This window comes from Aulonocara sp. 'chitande type north' Nkhata Bay, linkage group LG16 (genome assembly GCF_057382095.1).
Source record: "Aulonocara sp. 'chitande type north' Nkhata Bay isolate Kocher_YH1m ecotype deep benthic linkage group LG16, A_spYH_male_GT1.1, whole genome shotgun sequence".
NCBI lineage: Eukaryota > Metazoa > Chordata > Actinopteri > Cichliformes > Cichlidae > Aulonocara > Aulonocara sp. 'chitande type north' Nkhata Bay.
This window is the reverse complement of record NC_141359.1, coordinates 25,914,120-25,938,953: the sequence shown is the minus strand read 5'-3', so window position 1 is coordinate 25,938,953 and position 24,834 is coordinate 25,914,120. Positions and strand designations below refer to the sequence as shown.

Below are 24,834 nucleotides of genomic sequence, written 5' to 3'. Positions count from 1 at the left end.
GTGCTTCTTAAAGCTCATTTAGTGTCACCTTAACTGGGAAGAAATAGCGGCAACACTTTGCTTGATATTAATGATTGGCAAATGGAAGATCTGAAAAAGAACGGGGTTGATGCACTGCTCCGAGGTCTCCTGCTTGGCCTCTGTTTCTTGTAATAACTAACTCTAGAACAGGAGAGTGAGTGGTTTTTACCTTTGATCAGTGATTTGATGTTCACACATACTTAAAATAATAAGTTTAGAGTCCTATTTAGTACCTGATAACTTGCTCATCTGTTCCACACTGCTCTTTCTTCTTAGCTGTATTCATTTGAGTCCATTCCATTCGCTACAATGTTATTTCATTTCATTTCATTTATTTATTCATTTTCAGGCACAACAAATACCTATATTGAACATAAAATACACAAAACAAAAAACAAAACTTGCCTGAAAAAGGAGTGGGATGAAGAAAACTTATTAAATCCCACCCCTATACTCACTCATCAACAAAAAAAAAACAATAAACTTCCCGCAGCTACGCCCATCATTGCATACAGACCCATCAACAGCTCCGGGCAGATACAAGCATCTAAGCGGCAGCTCGCAACCAACAATTAGAGCCTTCATAACTGAATACAGAATATATAAATTATAAATTGCATTACCACAAGTAACAGGCAGTAATAACTACAAGTAACAGACACACATACATATACATACATATATATCTACACACACAAGTACATATATGTACATACATACGCACACTTTATTTTTTATTTTTTATTTTGGAATCCATACCAGCAATGGTAAGAGGACAGACATTACAGAGCACACTAAAACCCATCATTGAGTATACTGTGACCAGACCAACTGTTTGTAGAGAAATTTAAATCTATGAATATTTTTGCATTGTTTCAATTGTAAACTCAGACTGTTCCAGATTTTCACACCACATACAGACACACAAAAGCCTTTACAGGTTGTTCGAGTTCTGGGTAATTTGAATTCTCCAAAGCCTCTCACATTATAAACCTTTTCTCGAATTTCAAATCTAGTTTGTAAATTTGCCGGTAAAAGTTTAGTAAAAGCTTTATACAAAATTATGGATGTATTGTAATTAACCAGATCCTGGAATTTAAGTAACTTTGCCTGAAGAAAGAATTTGTGAGTATGATCTAGATAACCAGCCTTGTGAATAATACGCAGTGCTCGTTTCTGTACTGTGACTAATGGATTAGTTGTATTTTTATATGTGTTTCCCCACACTTCCACACAATATGTAAGATATGGAAGAACCAGGGTACAGTACAGAGTACGAAGTGCATCTTTATCAAGGAATTGTTTCACTTTGTTCAAAACTGCGAGGCTTCTGGAAATTTTGGTTTTTGTGTGTCTGACGTGGGGTTTCCATGAAATTTTGTTATCAATTATAACTCCCAAAAATTTGTTTTCACTCACATTATCAATTGGTACACCTTCAATGATAATTGGTAATTCTATATTATATTTTAAATTACCAAAAAACATTGCTTTAGTTTTATTTATATTTAATGATCATTTATTTATGTCCATCCATTTTTTTTATTAATTTTAGCTCCCTGTTTACAGTCATTACAAGATCAGTATAATCATCGCTACTGAAAAATATGTTGGTGTCATCTGCGAACAGTATGAGTTTAAGTACTTGAGAAACATCAAAAATATCATTTATGTATACATTGAAAAGTTTTGGTCCCAACACTGACCCTTGGGGAACACCACATGTAATACCAAGTTTCTCTGAATGGTAATGCCCTATGCTAACATATTGTTCCCGACCTGTTAGGTAACTTTTTAACCAGTTACCAGCTTTCCCTCGAATACCATATCTTTCCAATTTATCCAGTAAAATTGAGTGATTGATTGTGTCGAAGGCCTTTTTGAGGTCAACAAAAATACCAACTGCATATTTATTTTTATCCAGTGTATCAGTAATTTCTTCTACTGCCTCAATTATCGCCATTGAAGTGGTTCTTTGCGTTCTGAAACCATACTGACCAACATTTATTATTTGATGTTTTTCAAGGAATTTTTCTAATCTTGAATTAAAAAGTTTTTCTAGAATTTTTGAGAATTGAGGCAGTAGAGAAATAGGCCTATAATTGGTAAAACTGTGTTTGTCATTACTTTTATATAGTGGTATTACTTTCGCAATTTTCATTTTTTTTGGAAAACAACCGGACTGAAATGATAAATTACAGATATATGTTAAGGGACTAGCAATATTCAGAATAACCTGTTTAACTACAGACATATTTATGTCATGATAATCCATTGAAGACTTACTTTTACATTTTAATGTGATATTTATTACTTCTTGCTCATTTGTAGCTGAGAGGAACAGTGAAAAGGGATTTGATTTTATATTACTGATATTTGAATTGTCTCTTACATTTTAGTTAGCTTTGTAACCACACTTTGGTTATTTGAAGCTTTCTAAAACAAAAAATTACCTGCTATAATTTAGCTTTCAGTTTGTTTCAGATCATGTTGTAGTTTCAGCATTGTAATAAGAACTCTAGGTTAGGATTTAGGACTATCATGATCGAGGATTTGCACTGAACTGTAACTGGCCTCTTTCTTTAAATAGAGTTAAGTAGTTAAAACTGAGTAGCCTTTGGTTTAAGTCTTGGGATAAACAAAATATATTATAATAATTTTTTGAAAAAAGGCTTTCAGTCATCTACCTGGAAAAGAAAACAAATTGAAATTTAGGAAAATTAAGGCCTCCTATATACAGTAAAGCCTACAAACATCAGACGCATCTAGGACAAATGGGTTTACTACTAAAGCTAACTGTACTAGAAGCTTGTGTCATGCCTTTCATGCCAAAAACGCTCAGTGCAGTTGATTGGTATAAGACCATTTATATTACTGCACACTGTCACTGGATTCTTTCTGATTTTGTTGCTTGGTACGGTCTGTGTTATTCCCAAATAATGGACCCAAACTGTGATTTCTCTCTGGCTGGATCATTATTCCCCTGCATTACTCTCTGGAGGGTGACTACCTCTGTGGGATACAGGCTCCACTGGAATAAATACTGGTATTCATGTCAGGATTATGTCAGCATGTCAGGACATTGAGCTTAAAGACAGAGGGTGTGAATATACAATGTGATTACTTTTTGATTTACTCAGAGAGAGTTTCTCATGTGTCTGTGCTGCTTCAGCTCCCTTCAGGTTATATTCCATCCTTCGGCCGTTGACTTAGCATATTTACTAAATGAATGAAATGAATGTGGAAAAACAGCTGCCAGTCCTGCATGTGTGTGTATATGTATGTGTGTGTATATGTGTGTGTATATATATATATTTTTTCTTTTTTATGGCAGTGTGCAAACAAAATGCTAGCTGACTCATTTAGATTTCATCTGAGATGCAAACAGCTCCACTTTGGCAGCATCCTTTGAACCTCTAGCTGTTTTATCTCAAAAGCACTGATTACCATCTCTAATCTTGTTGTAAAAGGCACAAGTAGATGAGGCTCCAGATGATGTCACTCATATCTTCCACTGTGGTGTCTCTGGTTCGTAGTGCATATATTCACCTTTTCATCTGTTGTTTTTGTTTTTTCTTGTTTTCTCCCCCACAGCTCATCTGAGAAGTCCCTACCTTGGAGAACTGCAGGTAATTACTGAAATGCTATTGCTGCTCATAAAATAATTTCTCATTTTACGCTGTGTCCGTTTACATTTATATTTGGTGTCTTTTATATCGGCGTATTTGCAGGAGTAATCAAGAATTGAAGCAAACACTCCCCCATTTGAGTCTGTACCCAGACCTGAAATTAGTCAATAATTAGTTAATAATTACACATGCCGCAGTGCTAAAACATTACGGGCCACGAGGCTCACCTACTTTCTCAAGGGCACTGACTGCTGTGGTTAACGTTCATACTACAATACATGGATTATTCAGATAAGCTCTCTGAAGGTTTCAAACTAAAAGTATTTAGTAAAAATATTTTCTATTTAAAACTGATTATTTTCTTGTTGGACCTGTTAGACCCTGAGAGAACAACATGCAGTTTATGCAGTGTTAGTGAGTTATATCGGCTAAGCTAAGTGCTTTTCAATTCTCCATTTGCAAAGCAAGGGCTGTGCATGTATCTAGACTTGATAAAATGTACATTTTGTGTGTTTGTGTGTGTGCATGGTGTGCAGTACAGACATGTTTTACATTTCCACAATAATCTGTGCTAATACAAGTGTTTTCAACCGCGCAATTGACAGCCCCAGGCATGTTCTTGTTTTAATAGTTACTTAAGCAATTTCTGCCCACTCAGATGAAACGCCATCATTGGCAGGTAGCAGAAGACTTTCTCTCAAGACCCCGTTGGTCTGTTTGTTTAGCCCGCATCTTTCAAGGATGTTTAGGCGACAACAGATAATGGATTAAATTTACTAATGTCTTTCATGGCTTATTAATTGCATAGTGGAAGACTGACTTTCTGCAGTGGTCATTAATCTTTTGTTTTCGATCCCATCAAAAGAGCCTTTGGGGGATAGCCTTGTACATATGCAGAGGGAATATAAATATCACACGGGTTTTTCTTTTTCTGCCCGAGTCCCAATTTCCATGCTGAATGCATTTCATTAGGGTTACAACTGAGTCGGGTACTAATCGCTGCCATTGTTTTTCTTTGTATTGATTTCTCATTGTGTTGTGGATGATAAATGATAGTCAGATGCGGTGATGTACTTTGTCCAATCTAAATGACTTAAACTCAAAATGTGTGGCACAGAGTGTAATGGGCCACAGCTTTCTCTGAGGCTCATCGGCCTCGTGAGCCATCGTACGTCTCCACCGACTGAGAGATCGGAGGGGAAGTGTTACTGTAGAAACAACTGTCTTAGCCTCAGGAAAAGTCAGTGCAGTCGCACCTCGTACATCTGCAAGAAGAGAGCAAGCACCCCAGAAATGGAGTATTCTGATTCTGATTCTGATTTTCTCCTTTTTCTGTGCTTCGTCTGTCTGTTTGTGTTTCGATCCCTTCTCTTTATCAAACATGCATTTGTCTTCATGCTGGCAGTTCAACATGTCAGTATCATGTTTGACTTTTTAATACTTCATTTAATGACCAAATTGTTTTGAAAATAAAAGGCAGAGGCAGTTTTATATGTAGAGTATAGCTAGGTGATAAGCATACAGTGATTGGATTGTTATTGTTGTTTAGGTGGAAAATTGGAAACTTGGGATCATCTGCTAAAATATTATTCTTCAGTAAGCTTCAGAAAGTGTTCCTAATACCTCAAAACTTGTAATGCTTTTTTTGTGAAAAACATACTTTTTTGTCAGGCAGCTTATCTTTCCCAAAGCAAAATGATAAGTCGTTCCTGTAAGTCATTGTAAAATTGCACAGGTTGTTTTTCTTCTGCGAGGGAGCTGTGAACTGTTCGGTTTCCATAAAGCAGAAACTGAGTAAAGACCTGGCATTTTAGAGATCACAAACCCATCTGGGTAAATATTCAGTAAGCATAATTCAGGATTAGGAAGAGGCACCTCTTCACCAGTGATCTGATTACATGTATACAAGACTCTCTACCAAGAACAAGAGTATCAGGATGTATTCCCACATATAATGAAGCTGAGATCCATTCAGACAATTACATTTATTGTCGAATAAACTTCTGATTCAGATTAGATTAGATTAGACAGAACTTTATTAATCCCTCGGGTGGGTTCCTCTGGGAAATTCGATTTCCAAAAAAGCACAGCACCGACAGAAGTTACAGAGTTACAGAATATTATATATACACACACACACACACACACACACACACACACACACACACACACACACACACACACACACACACACACACACACACACACATATATAAATACAGAGACAATATAAATAAAATATACGAAGGGGATAAATAGAATAAATAGGAATAAAAAATAAAAATACAAGTGAATTGCACATTTCAAGTATTGAGGTCTATTGCACTGTTGACTATTTACAAAAGTATTGCACAAAAGGTATTGCACAGTGAGGTGAAGAGGCACTACAGCTTAGTTGTTCCCCCCTCCTTTGTCCTCCTGTTTCCCCTCCCTCTCCCCTCCAGAGAGGACTTAAACAGTCTGATGGCGTGTGGGACAAAGGAGTTTTTAAGTCTGTTAGTTCTTGTCTTTGGGAGAAGCAACCTGTCACTGAACAGACTCTTCTGGTTGTTTATGGCTGTGTGCAGAGGATGCCCAGCATTGTCCATAATGTCCATCAGTTTCTTTAATGTCCTTTTCTCTGCCACTGTCACCAGAGTGTCCAGCTTCATGCCGACCACCAGATTCACGATTCACCAGAATAACTTCCTTATAACTCTTCTTTCTCGGGTAAATCATTGGTCAGATCTGTTCACCATGCATTACTTTGTGAAATGATTCTTTGTGTATAATTTGTGTCATAAAGAAATCTTCTAAGGTAGATTGAGAGGGAAGATTCATGTCATTAGACGGCCCAGCCAGTATAAAATTTCACAGTTGAAGATACTTTTAAAAAATGCTTTGAAGGTATGCCTAACATAGTCCCAAGTTCTTCAAAAGACATAAAGTTATTGCTGATCGCTGTAGAGATCAGTCCTGGCTGTACGCTGTATTGTCCAAGACTCGTGGGATAGCTCTAGCTGGTCAACAAAAACATGATCAAAAAATTGGGAATAAACAACTTTAAGTGCAATATCAAACCGTGACATTTTTAATGTGTTTTGGAAAAATCAGTATACAGTGCTGTGTGTTTTACAAGCTATTACAGCATAAAATCACAGAATAAATGGGCAAACACTACAGCTTTGACACTGCCTGATATGTAACAGCAAATGCAACCACCCTGCAAAGTGAAATAATAGTGCTTGAAACCAGCAGTTATTGTCAGATCATCACAGAGGCACCTGGCCAGCTGTCCACTTGAATACACTCCACCCCTCCTCAATGCCTTGAAGACACAGAAATATAAGGCTGTACATGGATGGATGTTTTCTATAACTATAATAGATTTCTATCAATTAGGGTTTCAAGAGTCATTTCTTATTTGATGTCAGAAGGGAGAAAAATTCCCAGATTTTACATATTGCTGATTGATAGCAGTATGTTGCTGGGTGGAGTGATATCTCTTCTAATTATTTATTTATTCATTTGTACATGCATCATTCCAGTGCTGTAATAAGCTTGTTCACACGAGACATGTGCTTGTGTGTTTATTTCAGGTGGATAAATTAGCTATATTTACAGAAAGAGGTAAAACGTTCAGATAAAAATATTTAAAAGGAGAACATTTTTATATTTTACCTGCTGCTGCTCCCTCGGTGTTGGCTCTACATGCATAATTCGTCACCTGTGATGTAACATTGTAAGCCAACAGACTTGAGCTTTGCTGGTCCTAGAAAACAGAATCACAGGAGTACCATATAACTGTCCCATTGACCCAAATAGAAAGTGGGCGTGAGGGTTTCTGGCACACAAATGAAACACTGTTGTGTGCAGCAAAATGTAGCCCATATCATAAATAAAGTATTTATTGGAGTGGTAAAACAGCTTTTGACTGAAATATGATATTCGATGACCTCTCCTCTCCCCTTAATGACGAGTTTTGACACCTCATTATAAATCAATAAAGAATTTGATGACCATTTGAGTAGTTTCTTCTTCTTTTTTTTTTTTCCTTTCAATGGGCAGCTCATAGGTAGAGACCAACCTCGCTCTCTTCTGATGGAAAATCTGGGATTTTGTTCTATAACTAACCCTGCAATATGACAGAAACCACTCAGTTCAGAGAAGAGCTTCAAGGGTTATTCCTAGTAGGCTTTCAAGGGGAAAAGAGGCACTCTGAGCCAAATCCTAGAAGATTATTATTCTACATTCCCACTTGGCTACTTTTCGCTGCTCCCTTGCCACAAGGAGCCGCTACGGAAGGTATGTGGCCACGGTTACCCTTTGTAACACAACCCCAAAGGGGATTTGTGTCACCAGCTACAAACAAGCCAGTGTTGACCACTACAACGTTGTCCATGCAACACTTATGTTTTCATTTAAAACACCTTAGTCCTCACAAGTACGGACCCGCAGTAAATGGTAAATGGTGCTTTAAGAGTCCCTAAGAACCCCAAAGCACTTTACACATTCAGTCATCCATTCATTCACACACACACATTCACACACTGGTGATGGTAAGCTACATTGTAGCCACAGCCACCCTGGGGCGCACTGACAGAGGCGAGGCTGCCGGACACTGGCGCCACCGGGCCCTCTGACCACCACCAGTAGGCAACGGGTGAAGTGTCTTGCCCGATTACAAGGCGAACTCCCAACTCTTGAGCCACGATCGCCCCCGCAGTATACAAGAAAAGACACCCACAGAGGACACCAAGCATTTTCCATTATCTCAGCATTGACCAGTGGTACACACAAGGACACACAGCCTCAATAGTCTCAGTAGTCTCAATAATAAAACAAAAGCTAAGGAACCAGCTAAAACGAAATCATTATTGGGTGCTGAAATAAATACTGTTTCAATATTTGTAACATTGATTTTTATTTTTTTCCCACTGTTTGGCCCTTTCTTGCCTTTTGCATCCTTGGTAGATTGGTAATACGACTTTTTTTTTTTTTCACTTTAATACCTGGGCTCTAATCCTGTATGTGCTCATATCGATTTTCAGCCTCGGTGTCAAAATCAACTTTTCTCATATGTGACGTCCCAGTGTCACTCTTTCTTTTCCTCTGAAAATCCAGTTTCTGCATCATTTTCCAGCACATTAATTAGCTGGAGACACAAACCAGAAAGATGCTCTTTAAATCCAGGGAAATAAATTGTTTGGGGAAAATAGGAAACACACGAGTTGATTGTTTGGGTTCTGCTTGGTGCTGCCCACTTTACAGACATTCTACATTCTTATCTAATGCATTGTTAATAGACAAGAAAATGTAAAAATTGGGGGCAGAGTGCTTAGACATCTACTAGTGGGATTAGCAAAGCAAGGGCAAGCGGTAGAGATAAATGTTGAGCTCTAAAATAAGTTTTGAAATTCACTGCTGGGGCCTAAATGTAAGAAGTGGCCGCTGCTCTCCTCTTTAGTCAGTAGTTGTGGGGAAAAAATAACTATCCGAAATGGATTCACTATGTGTGTAATCTTCTACACAGATCAAAAAGGCTTCTGTTTCGCTCTGCACTTGCGCTCTGTGTCTATTCCAGTTTCTCATCTATTTTGCCTTTTTGGCATATTATTTATCAGACAGAGTGAGCGCTTGGTACAAAATGTCCTAAACAACATGCTGTGTGTGTACCAGACTAAGAGTCACTGTCAGAATTCAGATTGTTGAGTTGTTTGATGTCTTTGGCTAATAAATGCCTTTTCATCTTTGTTGCAAACTTAAAAATACATACACAAAAATGTGAGCGAGTATCCACATATTAAATTGCACTGACACAGTTGACACAGAGTTTGTTGTAGACTGGACTCTCTGAAGCCACATGGGGGATGCCTCTCTCACAACAGGCCACCCCCACTGTGCTTTCTGACAGTCTGACCCCAGATCTGCTTTGATCTGCTTTGACTCAATCCCTTCAGTAAATAGCCAAGCACCTTTAGTCCTCCAAAAGTGGGAGTGCAAGATGCCAGGTTGTCAAATGCACAAAGCCTACATGTCAACACATTTATTCAACAGGTCAGTTTTGACAACAAGGCGGCTCAGTCACAGGATTCAGCTTTCATTCACACGCTAGCGAACCGAGCAGGATCTGACAAATTCAGACCACCAATGTTTGTCTTCTTCCTTCCCTTCATTCACTGCCAATTGTTCTAGTGATTGCAGAGGAATCCATTGACTCTGGTCACGCTTAACTAGATTGTGACTGTGGAGAAACATTGTGCACAGAGACATTAGACAGCTAATTTCGGCTTCTGTTTGCCTCGCTCGTTGTTGCTGTGCGTGACGCGAGAGGGGATGCAGGGAAATGTTAGAGCTGTGAAACGATTTAGAGCATGGCTGTATACACAATTGAAGTGACATGCCGCCCAATTTTGACTTCCCAAATTAGTATGGTAGTAAAATTTAATGACTCCAACTGTATACAAGTGTGAAACTAATGTTGCTGAAATGACCGTCTTATTGTTTGCTTTCAGTTCCATAAAATATCGACTGCTTTAACGACTATTGTAAACTCTCAGTCCCAAAGACCGAAAACTGTGAGATTATTTCAGACCTGAAGCTCCACCTCTCTGCCTGACTTTCTGCTCTGCCGTGTCTTCTCAGATGCCTGTGCCTTGGGGGACGCAAAGTCTCGGGTGACTGACAGCTCCCAGTCCCCGAGGTACCACATCAGGACGGAGTCAGAGCAGGTGTCTCTGTACTCCCCGGAGCAGTCCTCCCTTCATGAAAGTGAGGGTCTGTTGTTGCCTTCTCTCTACATTCTGCAGCCCTCTCTTCTGCTCGCTTTCTCTTGCCTCAGCGTTGTTCCACTACACTGATGCCAGTTTTGAAAACAATTTTCTTTAATTTTATACCTTATGATTACACTCTTTATTTTTATTTTTTGTCTTTCACCGTTATATTCTTCAGGATAAACTGTTATCAGTATAAGCATAAGGTATAAAAGGCTGGATATTTACCATGGCACACTGAGTAATAGCTTGACAAAACTGTTACCCACCCCCCCTGCTGTGCCATTTGTCATTAGTAAGGCTATCCTAAGTAAAGGTCACATCTGTTATGAAACCCTTTATGTGTCCCTGTGCCTCTAACCGCTCTCCATACTCTCCCCCAGCATTTCATTCTCGTCTGTCGTTTTTCTCTCATTATCTCTCAGGATCTGGAGGGAATTCGTGTAACTCAGCTCAGATGAACTCGTACTCGGACAGTGGTTACCAGGATGCCAGCAGCAGCTACCTCAGCAGCCAGAACCTGGGCAAGGCTGAACTAAGGGTGCAGCATTCCTTCCCCGGTGCTGGCACTGGCACACTGATGAGGAATGCCAGGGCTGAGGGACAGGCTTCAGCCCAGGTACTGACGGTTGTTTAAGTCAAGATTTATCTCATCATGCGTCTTGTTCAAAGGGTCGTGAAGTTTAATTGCTCCAGAATTCCTGTTGAGTTTGTTAGTGATTTATGGCTTTAATGCACAGAGGGATCGAGCACCACAACCTAATCACGCTTCTTACAGCTTCGTGTATAGAGAATGCTGAGAAACCAAATGGCGCCGTCACACAACAGAGGAGGGGAGCACAAGGAAAATAAATATGTCTCAGAGTAAAGTCATGCCCTGTAATGAATTGTTTTATGCAATGTTGTTTTATGCAGCATGTCATTATTATTACAGTACATAATTTTATAGCTCCTCCTGAATGTAAACTAAACCACAGAGCCTTTTTATTTTTTTTCTCTTGCTTGCAGGTCACAACAGCAGTGCCTGGCCGAGCTATGCGAAGGGTCAGCTCAGTGCCTTCTCGCTCTCACTCGCCAGCCTACGCGAGCAGTATGTCCCCCTCCCGTGGTTCCCTGCGTACCTCAGTTGGCAGTGCCTACGGCTCCCCCATTGTTACAGAACCCAAACCCCTGTCCGCCATCTATTCTACAACATTGCCCTCTGCCCAGCGAACCAGTACTACGGGCGGCGGTAGCAGTGGCTCACCCTACAACGCTCAGAAAAACTCCCCCGCTGCACTGCGTCGCATGGGCTCCACAAACTCTCGATCTAGCCGCACCACCTCACCCTACCAGGCCTCAGCAGGGTCACCCTCGGGCCGCATGGGCTCACCTCTGACGATGGTCGACAACGTCAACCCTCCGCTGACTAAACAGCCTACTCACACTTCGTCTCCAGTCAGGGCTAGTATGACTGCCGTGCCCCAGCACTACAGCTCCACTCTGCCCCGCTCCCTGCTCCACAACACTGACCCCTACGGACCCCAAAGTTACGACATTTACGAGAGAATGACGCGACCTGACAGCCTCGCAGGTGCTCTGCTGCACACACACATACGCACACACATACTTGCTCTGTACGGTGCATCAGTATTTTATATATCTTCTTTTGAAAGTCTCAGCATAAAATTACTGACGCTTTAATATCAAGTCTGCTAAAATAAGTTACAAGTGTTTTGTGTTTTGTTCCTCCTTTCTTGGCATGTTAAACGATACAGTTATGTTTGCTTTGTGCAGACAGGGATGCACTCTTGTATAATTATTTCTCAGGCATGTTTCTGACTCTTTTGTTTCATTTACTCAAGCTGAAAGCAAAGAGTGAATGCGAGGTCAGTGCTTGCCCTGGAGTGTCACCAAAACATAGTTCCTGCTCGAAGACAAATATTGGCAAATATAGACTAAGAAACCAAGTCTAGGAATCGGTATTCATTAGCTTTTTTGCTAATTGAGTGCTCTCAAGCAAAAGTACTTTAGTATTAAACAGCTTGTGCAGATCACACATCTGCTTTACTGATTACATTCTGATAGAAACCATATTATTATTATTTGATAGTCTGCCTTTAAACTATTGTGTCAGAGGAAGAACTAAGTTTAAATTATTTCCAGGCAGCTTCACTTGCCTTTTCTGGTTTCAAATAAATCAGTTGCTTCAGTTACCACACCTAAAAGAGGTGTAACCTTGCACAAGCGCAATTCACTTATGCTACAGTCACACAAAAGAAAACAGTGGTTGGCACAGTTATTACGACTGCATGCAACAACTTTGATCCGATTGCTTTTGAAATGGTTGCTTTGACGAAATTTCAGATTTGTAACTAGTGTGACTGAGGTGAGAGGGTTAACTACCGAACGCCACAGAAACCATGATTTTCAGCTGCCTTTAGTTTTGCTTTATGTGAGAATCAAGGCTACTGCTTGATATTACGCATGTGTGGCATTCATACAGGGGAAAAAACGTTTTGTTTTGTGGTTAAATAACTGACAGAGCATTTAATCATAAACACAAGGTGCCCCCGTAGTGGAAATAACAGAAAGTGAAGAAAATGATTCCACAAAACGTGATGGCATTCCTTCAAATCCATTGTTCTGATGAGTGCATTATCTAGGCTATATTGTGGGCAATCACTGAGGCAGGAAAGGGGGTGGCTTTGTGTGTGTGAGAGAAGTATGCCAGAGATCAGGAAGATAATTAATTGGAAAGCATGCCTGTGCAAACTAGTTTGTCATTCTTAAGAGAATCCTGAGCAAATGAGGCAAAAACAAGAGCTGACTAGTGTTTGCTTGCTAAACACACGTATCTTGTCCCGGTGTTTTCCACACGGCAACAAGAATTGATGGACGGAGATCAGCCTGCAGCCTTTCATTTTCTGCTCCCGTTTTCTGTAGAATCTCCAGGACATTAGATCATAGTCTAGACAAATAATGACAGCTACAGATAACCATGATTATTCAGTGGGAATTTCAAACTGATGAAACACTGCTCCGCTTTTGGTTTTGCCTCCACGTGATAAAATAACACGTTACTCAGAAAATCAGTGTAGTGTTACTTTGAGGTTAACTGACACTTATTTCCTCTTGACTTGATGCTGCTTTGGGATTTTCTCAGATGCCCTCGTTGATGGTGACGTACAAGGTGAATTTAGTTTTGTTTTGTTTTGGTGGTTGTGTTACTTCAGCTCATCATCTGTTCTGTTTACATAAAGGTGCTGTGTGTGTGTGCACGACTTGATCTTATTTATTTTATTTATGTCTAACGCTCATGTACGACCAGTTGCCATTTTTAACGTCTAATAAACACACGTGCATTGTAGCAAGATCACTGGGAACATGCTGCTAAATATCTTTACTTTAAATTTTGATGTAATGTATTAGCTATCCTTGTAAAATTTTAAGGGAAATACTCGCGCTTCAGGTAAATTCTGCAAACTCTGAAAGATTAGTATTGCTTTAAATTTCTGAAGGAACACGCAGTCCTTTAAGATGAAAAGGTTCAGCTGCGTAATAAAACGTATTTTTATTCATTTTGCTTGTAGCGCATCAACCAGATATTTATGATAAAAATTAACTGGCAAAATAATTTTTAATTGAGCGAAATTGCCTTTGCATCTGTTCGAGCTGAATCACATGGGATAATAACCAAAAAGGCAGAAGTTAATGATGGCAGCTGGGTGTTAACTGTGGAAGTGTAATGAAAGGTCAGTCTTGGCCTTGCTGCTAGCTGTTTCTCGTGACTGCATGCTGCTTCTTTCCTCAGTGGGATGGAACTGTCTTTAAATGTTTTAATTTTGGGTGAATTTGTTGTTTTTCCAGCCTTTTATTAAACATCACAGGCCTTTCCACATGCATTTGTATTTATTTATTACACTAGCCTGACTTAGTAGTAGTTCAGAGCTTATCATTGTTACTATGGAAGTGTTCTTAAAGTGAGATTGTTTTTTATTACCCAGACTCACTGCACACACAAACACAGATGTTGTTACTTTGACTGATGATGTCTCCAGCAGAGCCAAAGGGTTGTCAGCCTCCTGAGTAGTGTAACAGTAATAGTAGAACAACTTCACTCCTCAGTGTCCACAGCTGTCTGCGCGTGTGTGTGTGTGTGTGTGTGTGTGTGTGTGTGTGTGTGTGTGTGTGTGTGTGTGTGTGTCTCGTCAAGGGAGTATAAATCTGGCCAACGAACCGAGCTTTCTGTTCCTTCTGCTTTCCTTCATTTCTTTGTCACCTTCTTTGTCCTCCCCCTTACAGTCTTCCTTTTTGTCACAAACGCATCATCTGCACTTTGCAGTAATTTTTCACAAGTGTCCGATGAGCCATAGTAGAAGGAAATGGGACGATCACACAATCAGACTCAATTGCAAGCATTTGGCAAACACCATCCAGCAGCCTGAACTTGATGTTGTAGCTCTTGGTGGTTTTCTGTCAATATCTATCAGAAAGTGTTTTTCCTCCCCCTCCTCCTCACCTTTTTCTTGGTTCATCACACACTTTTTGGTTCTCTCTGCTGCCTTTTTATCACACTTCTGTCCACCTTTTTGTGCTTCATTTGTGCCCTTTCGCCTCCCTCTACTCTTCCGACTACTCATCCACCTGGCTCCCCTCCCTGCGCTGTCACTGGCATGATGTCAGAGCTTCCCTCTGCTGCTGAAAAATGGAAAATGAAGATAAATTGTCCCTAATAATGTGCTCATTACGCTCCATGTCCCTTTCAGAGAGGAAGGAAGAGAAAGGGGGGAAAATAGCACATCTCAATGTCTGCATTTTCATTTCGCCATCCAGGCTACCGGGGTAGTTTTAGCTGTGGTGCAATCGAATTTTTACCCCTTTAGGAACTTTCATGCGTAATGATTTTCTGATAATCATCCCAGTTTTCTTTGAGGAGTTCCGTTTGTTTAGAGAGGGTTCTTGAAATGTATTTTTCTTGAAGGATACATTCAGCTGCATCCATTTAAGTGTTTGTTTCTCCAGGGAAAGCACGCGCCAAGCAGCCACCACCCTTTATCCAGCCTCTGCCAAGTGTAATCTGTTAAAGCCACGGTGAGAGGACTGAGGGGGAGAATTAAATGACTATAACGCAGCAGGAATGTGGGCCATTCATCCTCAATAGACAGCAGTATGTTATTTCTCCCTGACAATTTGCAGATGCCTTTAGAAGTGACTGCAGCCCTTCTATCGGGGGACAGATTAGTCTCTGCTAAGGTTGTTTGAATGTTGCTACTTTCAGGAGTCAGGCTGCTGAGAGGCAGAGATATGCATGAAGGTTCCTGTGCCTGGGAGATTCTCTCCCACTCACTCGGTCACAGCTGTGCCAAAAGCTCTGTTTATGTGGCTAGGCTTTACATGGAATGAGAGGTCTCTGGTGGTCCTAGACAACCTCATTAACCCTCTTTTCATTCATCCTCTCGTTCGCATCCCCTCCTATACTCTCGGCTACTTTCTTTTCCCGCCTTTCCTTATGTCTTCCCACCACCTCTTCTCTCTCCATCTCCTACCCTCTCCAAACCTTTGAACAAGAGAAGCTGAACTGATTTCCTGCCAAGCTGCTGCTAGTGGTTATTGTGCGCACAGCTATGGCGTGAAAGGCTGCCTGCACTATTGAGTGCACACAGTGGCAGAATTTTTCTTCTTTACTCTGTTTTACTACTTCCTTCCAACCTTAGTTTATGTCTTTGTTTATATGGCTATGGAGTGGAGAGTCAGAGCTTGGGCGTTTCTTTAGGTTTTAGGGGGTTAACTTTTTTTTTTTATAGGAAACACACATAAACAAAACAGACAAGCTTTTGTAGGTTATGATATATTTTAGTTTTGCCTTATTTCAACCCTCTTTACTTGACAACACTTTGAAGTTGTCAAAAAAAATACTTTCATTAGTGAGGGAAAATCAGTCAAAAACAATCAAATCTTCAATATATAAATGAAGTCCACAGCCTTGTTTAAACCTTTCCATAATTCAAGGACGTTTGCAGCACTCGCCATCATTTAATTTATTACTATGCAATGGCTAAAAAGCCAGTCTCTAAATTTAATTTAGAGTAAATGTTTTAAAATCTGTCATAACCTTGACAAAAAACTGGGTGCTTTGTCAACACTGTTTTACCCAAAATGGATTGCACTTGTTGTGATCTCTTCCATAAAATGCTCTTGCTGTCAGAGAGCACTTAGAAGCTAGGACACCATTTTTTCTCCAGCTTTCAGGTCAAGGTCAGACTGATATTTTGGCAGGAAATGCTCATTTACTTGCAATTTAGACTTTGATAGAATTTAATCTGTATTTGTGTGTTTATTTGATTCATTAGGGGAAAAGACCTGCCCACTGAGCCTGGTGATACGTTGACCTTAAAGCGGAGTTATTCTGCTCAATTCCAGCTCTGTATTTTAGTTTCTGGGTTCTGTATGATACACGGTAGGGCTGTGCGATATGACCAAAATCTCATATCCCGATATAAGAATTCTATCGTCCGATAACGATATAAATCACAAAAATGTAACATTTTCTGTAAATTCAGTGAATCTCGGGCAGCTCGACTTGCGTGAAGTGTTTCCAGCTGCGCGTCATGTAGCTGGAGTCGAGTGTTTTAACCGATGCATGAAACTATACATTTTTAGACATAAGTTGTAAAGGCCGCCGTTTTCTTTGTGAGTATTTATTACACAGCCTGCTGCGGGGAAACGCCTGTTCTAACGTTTGAGTCTAAGGTCTATTTATTAGCACCCTGCGGCTCTTTTTTGCTTCTCATCCGTAAATAATCTGCTCTTTCACGTGATTCAGTTTATTTTGAAAAGTCAACAGGATCTTGAGCTTTATTGTGAAAGGTTTATGTGGAACATAAACAAGCGGACACGCGATTCTGTTAACGTTGTTGTTGCTAACCATAACACATAAAAACAGGCTCTTGTCCGTCTGTAGTGTGGTTATATAAAATATAAGAGAAAGAGAGAACTTTAAGAAATTAATATAACCACTACAGTGACCATCAAAACGATGAAAAAATATTGCCGTAAACAGTTTATTTTACGACACCACGAAACAAACGATAGCGTAAAATGAAACGATAGACATTTTTATATCGTCATCCGATATATCGTTATATCGAACAGCCCTAATACATGGTTTAAACACAAATCTGTATCTATCTAATACTGGGCTTTAGTGCCGCCCACCCTCCCACCCCAGTTAATCCACTGTCTGAAACAAGTTTTGTTTTTTTTTGTCCTTTCCTTCAAGCCAACTTTCTTCTTATTGGTTGACCCTTATAAACAGAAGGCAAACCACCTGCTGTGCTCACGGGTATAAAACTGTGTGGCTGAGATAACCGTATTAATTACATCCCATGTCTGTGATCTCAAAGATATTCAAGAGTTGGAGAAATTCTCTTAAGCTGAGCCTTTAGAGCAGGCTGAAGCCTAAGCTTTCGGTTCACAAGGATTATTTTCATATATCTTGTTATTTAAAACTTTGGACATTTTAAGCATAGACCACTCTAACTGCACATGTATGACTGAAAATACCGGTAAGGAAAATCCTTTTTTTAAATCTGTTTTTTTTTGTTTTGTTTTACAACTTCTGCTAATATCAGCTAGTAACTTGGACTGCAACCATTATTTCAATAAAACTACACCATTAAGCTAGTTAGTTGATTCTCTGCATGTTTATTCAGATTGAGGTTACCAGGGTCCCCTAACCAGCTGCCCAATGCCTCATCCTATGCTTGCCTCAGTGCATGTAAAGGCTCTGTGTTTCAGAGGTCAGCCTCAGTCTAGTCTACCATCTACATCTGAAATTTGTACTCGTCTTGCCTCCAGAGTCTCTCTGCTCACAAATGAGGCAAATATGTTTATTTATTAATGTCCTCAGTCTCAAATTGTGACAAGACTCCCTCATTTAGCTGGTTCTGCATGGCAGAGCTCGTGTTTAGCAGCAGTCTGTGCCTGAGCTCATGCAGTTGGAGAGGACCCAAGTGACGTTTGGGGGCTTGTGAAATGTGCAATAAGCAGTAAGTTGCCAACTGTATACTGGCCCACTGGGGTTCACAGCTTAGTGAGCTTCAGTGATGTGAGGTTTAAAACAAACATTACTTAAATGGTGTTTGTTTAGGTTTGTTTGATGAGAATGGAGATTAAAGAGGAGCAAATGCCTTTATGTCCACGCTGTCCTCTACAGTTCATCGTACCAGTTTATTTTTAATTGGTCTGTAAAATAAAAATAAAGTTTGGACTCGTAACCTTTTTTTGCGATCTTCAAAATGCGACGGTAAAAGCACGACTATTATTCTGCTTCTTGTTATGTCACAGCAGAATAGCTCAGCTCTGAGTTTAACTTGATTAGGGGATGATTGGCTGAGACATGCTATAATTGTGGTCCATTTTCAGACATTAGCCCTTGGTTATTTTGATAGAAATTTTGCAGCCCATTACCCCCTCCTGTTTAAATTAACAGGGCCCCCTTTTTAATCAGATTTTTCATCCATTTTCTTTTCCTTCTTCAGTACAAATTCTACTCAAATGAACTACCCTCTCCTATCGATTGTTTCAGTTAACCATTCTGTGTTTTGGGGAGCAGGGAAATGAATTTGCTTTTTCAAGTTTGAGTTGGTATAGAGTGAGAACAGATGGTGCAGGTGTATATGCTGCCATGCACATTATATTGGAGCCAAAAGTTACTCTTCCAAAGTTGCGTCATAACATTATAACCACAGCAACTTTTGTTGACGTCTCATCGTCTCTTTAAAACATAACTAAGAACGCTTTAATCATATTCTTATGTTCCTTGAGAAAATGTCAACATGTCAAGTTTTAACTTGTTTGTGGTTACATATTAAGGTATTACAAAGGCCTTTTTTTAAAATGATTTTTCTTTTATATACTCTCATCCAGTCATGGCAAAAAGAAAGATGACAACACGTGTCGTGTTCTTTTTACACACTGGGACATAATAAAAATGAAATTCCTAAAACCAGCTTAATATAACCTCCAATGAACTACAAAACATGGCATATTACACATCGATTTAACAAATCAAGTGTTCTTATGTCTCTTATTACTTCCATAGGTAGGTACATAGTAGCCAGTAGAGGCAGTAGCAGTGCTGCTAATCATATGTTCTCGATTGAGCATCAGAAGTGTGAGTACCTCTGTAAAATTTCAGGTTTTGTCACTTTGTTGGCTGGAGCTCTCAGGTGTGTGTTAACACATAGCCAAGTAGGGAATACATTAGCAGTGATCTTAAAGGGGCAATTGATGCTGCCCATAACTCTCAGCAGGGTTTTAAGGTCACTTCCAAACAATTTGAAGTCTACATTGAAAAAGGTTAATCACGAGTGGAAAACATTCAAGACGGCGGCCAATCTTTCCAGGAGTGGGCGTCCCAGAAAATTCAACCCAAGGTCACATTTTGTAATGCTTAGAGAAACTGCAAAATAACCCAAGAAGTACATCTCAGACTTTTAACTACCTGAAACTGTGCACAATTAGTAAAGTACAATTTAAAAAAGAAAAACCTCTGCATAAAACAAGTATGGGTTGCTTTTCTCTTTAAAAAGAACACGGCAGCACAGCTTAGCTTTTCAAAGTTGCAGCTAAACAAACCACAAGACAAGATGGTTGGCCATAATGCATGGCACCACATTTAGCAAAAAAACCCAAACAAAACATTACCACAAACATCTTGCACCAACAGTGAAGCACGGGGGTGGATGCTGATGGTTTGGGTTTGTTTTGCAGCTGCAGGATCTGTGTGCTTTGCAGTCTTTGAGGAGTTCATGGTCAACTCAAAGTTTCAACGTGTTCTAGAAACAAATGTGAGGCCATTTGTCCAACAGATACCTCAGCCTGAGTGAGACACTGTGGCTGGACCGTAAGAGAGCTGGAAAGAAGAGTGGGCCAAAATTCATCCATAGCTGCTGACTAATGGGATGCTTTTAGTTTTCCACACATTGCTTCTGCATTTTGGCATCATTTATATTAATCATGGCACTGGCTAACTTGTCTAACTTGCTATTGTTTTTTAAGACCTGGTCAAGGACTGATTATGTCCTGATAGGTAAAACCTTACAAGTGACAGAGTGTGCAAGTGTGCGATTTCACCTGCCTACCATGTGACACAATGTCAGTTTGTCAGATTGTTGGCCATGACTGCACAACCTCGCTCACGTTTGTTTTTGTTGGAAGTTTAGGCATTCCGAGGTTGGTAGAGTGAGACATAATAGCCGTGCTTCCCTTTATATGGAAAGACCCAGAGCAGTGTGATGTTTCCTCATTCTGCTCTTGTTGTTTTACATCTGACCCGAGTCTGAGTCAGACAGAAATTGATGCTCGACTATGCCTGCATATCCTGTTAAAGTGACCTTTGTGAAAGGGATTTTTAATTAGACAATGGTTTCCTTTTCTCACCCCCGTCAGGAGAGCTTTTTGCTGATTATAGCGTTTGTTTGTTATGTGAAACACTCTGTTGTTAATGGACTGATTGGTTTGCAGTGTCACTTCGGTATCTGCTCAGTTCACTTCAGTGACTCATTTTAGTCATTTCAACCAATATTTAGCATTTGCTTGTGCCTAGTTCCTGTTCACAAAAAGAAGCAGATGTGGGGTTTTCCCCAACTCATGTTTTGTTTTGTGTTTTTGTTTCATTTTTCATACTTTACTGACAGTCATATTTCTGTGAATTGAATTATTTCTTCAGCATGTGCAGTGCTTTCTATTCATTTTGATCAAGTTTGAAAATTGATTTAACCTGATACATAAGATAGGATCCTGTGAACATCATGTCTGCTTTTGTTTTTATCAAAACTGCATTATTGCTGTAAAGCGATGCAGTGTCCCTTTTGTAAATCAGTGAACCGCACACAACAATGACATTAAGTTTGACAACAAAAGAAGAGATGTTGTTTTCTGAGATTGATTATCTAAGTCTACCAAGTATCAGGTGACTTAAGTGACCTAAATACCGTAGTTTGGGGGGATCCAAGCACTCTTGCTGTTTCTTTTTGCAGCCACCATGTTTTCCACTGATGTTTTTAACACGCTGATACAGTTATCCTGTAAGAATCATGAAAACATGGCCTGAAAGTCGCTGTCTTGGTCTATAATATTTTGAAAAGACACAGACACTAAATTCTTCCCATTTATATTCATTTGCAGGAATACGGAGCTCTTACGCCAGTCAGCACAGCCAGCTGGCCCCGGACTTAAGGTCAACCATCTCCCCAGACCGCCACATCGCACCAATCTATGAGGATCGGACGTACAAGGGCCCGTTGTATCGCAGTCCCAGCCACACCCACCAGAGCACGCTCTACAGGAGCACATCAGGTTGGCCCCACATTATTATTAACTTTTGGACATTGTTACTAATAATAGTTAGTAACAGTCTCCCTATGATACTAAAATTATGCGTTTCCCTCTCACAAGTAAGAATTTTGCTGCCAGATTGTTGGAAGAACCTGAGTTTAGTGTCAACAAAAGTGCAAAGCATCACCTACGCTCACAACTGCTATGAAATACTTGCTGTGGAGCCATGGGGAACATGTGTGTCAAAGTCTTTGCCATTTAATCCAGGTGTCTTTGACTCTTTCCCATATCCCCCATGGAGGACTATCGCTGTCCATGTGGGGGTCGGACATTTTTCTGTCTGCCCTTTAGCGCACAGTATGTTATGTCTTTCTTTCTTGCTTTTCTCTCTTGAGTTCTACTTTTCGTTCTCTCTTCCGCTGCCTCCATTTCCATCCTCCCTCCACTGTCAGACAGAAATGGGTGAGACATGAGTTAATGGGCAGGTTCTGATATGTCATCCTGCCACAAAGGAGTCCATTACCCATGTGTCACATTGAGAATGAGAAGAAGGATGAAGGGGACAGCTTGGTTAGCCACATCCACAGCCTGTGCTCTTCCAGCTGTCCTGATGTTGGTATTTTCCTCTCATCATCTCTCCTGCCTCGGATACGCATGTTTAATTCCCATGACGTGCACGCGCACTCCATTCAGGCTTCTCCTCGGCACACCGGAGATCTGCTTAGACCGATAAGTTCACTAATAAATGCTATTGGTGGTATGAAGAAGCCCCACAGACAAGCCACTGTAATGTGTTTATTCCAGCTATACTAAGAAAAGGCGAGTGGGATAGAGCTGGAGGGGGTGTTCAATATGGGGGCTTTGTGAGAGCTATCTCATTAGAAAAATCCAATTTGATCCCACAGTTTTCTTTGTTATGTTGTGAAATGAAATTTCAATGGGCCATTTCCCCCTATTGGCTTTCCATGCATTTTTGGGGGCTTTTTCTGGAAGCAGGCAGTGTACTTTTTTGTGCAAGCAGGAGCAATGGAAGTATCGATCTTTTTCTGAGAAGGTGAGAAATGGAATCCAAATAGTTCTTGTAAAATTGCAAAGCTGCAGTATGTTGTTTATAATTTCTCTTCCAATGTCTTTGGCTGTGTAAGGGTACATTTTGGGAGATAACCACGTTGCGCGGTAGAGCTGCTGCCCAACATAGAAGTGCAGTGATGCGCGAAATTGTGTTTTTGGAGTAACCCCACCAGTTGACGTCTTGGCTGCTGGTAGGAGGGAGTTTGAGCACACTCGTGCCAAGTTCTGTTGGATGGAGGATAGAGATCTGACCGGCGCAGCAGTCACGCTGCCTCATATCACGTGGCTCCGGTGAGAAGGAGGGCTGAATCCAAGCAGCTTGTTTATGCCGTTCTGTTTGTGACCCATTGTGTTAAAAAACTAGGTCATAATACCATTCGGTGCAAATGAAAAGAGGAAAGATGACTGAAGGGAGGTGCTCTCAGGCTGACTTCTTTTCTCCTTCTTTTGGAGCGCGCCTTGGTTTACCAAATTCTGTCTGCTTTGTTTGGCAAACTTAGCCTGAGCATAGGATGTCTCAGAGGAGCAAGAAGGCGGTGAAGAAAGGATTTGTGGATCACCAAGCAAGTTGAGTCCTCCTGTCCTCTTTGAAAACCAGCAGGATCCTTCTGGCTAACACAAGCTTGTAAAAGCAACAAGAAGTAAAGAGGTCTTTGAAGGAAAAGAGTTCTGCTTTGTGCTACCATGGGAGCTGTGTTTTATCCTCATCATTAATCTGTTCCAGATTTGAGAATTTGCTGAGCTTGTCAGAACAGCAGCATGTCTGTATTTCCAGCTTTGTTTAAAGATGTATGCCTATGGCGGGGAAAGCTGGAAGTTTAGCTGACGACGTCTAGACGCTGCTAAGATGTTTTTGTGTTTTTGGTCTTGTGTTTAATCTGAATGATTTGGATTTATCCCTTAGGTGTGGGCAGTCTGCAAAGGTCGTCTAGCCAGCGAAGTGCCATGACCTACCAAAGAAACAATTATACTCTTAACACATCAGCCACCTATGCTGATCCCTATCGCTCAGCACAGTACCGGCCTTCCGATCCCAATTACACCCGCCAGGCTGTTGTCGTGGATGATGGTGCCGCCCGCTCTCCTTCCATAGACAGCATTCAGAAGGATCCGAGGTAAGCTCGGCACACATTTCACTCTATTTCTATGCTTCTGTTTCCCTAAACTTATTCTGTGGTTAGTAACCAGTGTAGTGTAACATAAACCAGTAATCCAGGGGGACTACTTTTGCTTACAAGGCAGTCCTGTTCTGCTGGGTCAACACCGGTGTCCTCTTACTATTCAAACAGTGAACCTCCTGGGTAGACACGCACACACAGCTCTGGCCGTTAAGCTGGCTCAACTATGCCTGGCCACTTAACAAAAGATTCTCACATGTGCTGAAGTGCTGTGTCTGCTCTTGTCGTGTAAGCGTAGAGAGTGGATTGACATTTGCAGTGACCCTGCTCATTGGGAAATTTGTTTACACTTGTTTATGCTGTTGTCTAAGTATTTAAAGTGAGTGCACCATGCTTATTTTATGTGACACCGGCCCATTCTGGAATGGCGTCAGAGTCAAAATTCCTCTAGAAAATTAATTTTAACATTGCTCCTGTCTAGGAAAGACTTGTTAGTTTAGCTCAAAGGCCACAAATTTAGTTCTAGCAGCCTGGGATTGTGGTGTGCATAATTCAGTCAGTGTGTCAAAGGTATTTCTCTTACAACTTAAGCCCCTTTCACTCTTTGCCTCTTTTCCATTAACCACTTTTCCCTAGATGTCTTAACAGGCAATTTCACTAGGTTGAATCTATTAACATTCATGTATCACTTTCAGCGAGGCAAAAATTTGACCTGTGTGCATTCACATTAACGGATGAGCATGCACAAGATTATAATGTACTCATGCACAATCTTCCTCATATGGGAAGTAGTGGCTCTGTCAGTGTTGGTGTATATTTCTAAATGAAGAGTCTGAATTAGGGATAATAATTAGCATGAGTGCAGTTAAATGTTGTTGTCCTCAGTAGTCAGAACCAGAAGTGCCGGTCGATTAAAGTACT

The 24,834-nt window shown here is 40.5% G+C and overlaps 1 protein-coding gene across 6 annotated transcripts in view; it reads left to right on the top strand.

The window, feature by feature from the left end:
- LOC147311666 (plakophilin-4-like) overlaps nt 1-24,834 on the top strand; it is a 96,430-nt gene that overhangs the window by 53,387 nt on the left and 18,209 nt on the right. For 3 of the 6 annotated variants that reach the window (XM_086267660.1, XM_086267665.1, XM_086267661.1), the window contains exons 4-10: nt 3,616-3,650; nt 10,275-10,406; nt 10,828-11,021; nt 11,411-11,975; nt 13,548-13,574; nt 21,575-21,745; nt 23,700-23,910. In XM_086267660.1, coding sequence (XP_086123786.1) covers nt 3,616-3,650; nt 10,275-10,406; nt 10,828-11,021; nt 11,411-11,975; nt 13,548-13,574; nt 21,575-21,745; nt 23,700-23,910 — 1,335 coding nt within the window. The remainder of the gene's footprint in view (nt 1-3,615; nt 3,651-10,274; nt 10,407-10,827; nt 11,022-11,410; nt 11,976-13,547; nt 13,575-21,574; nt 21,746-23,699; nt 23,911-24,834) is intronic. The other 3 variants (XM_086267662.1, XM_086267663.1, XM_086267664.1) reach the window with 3 other exon arrangements.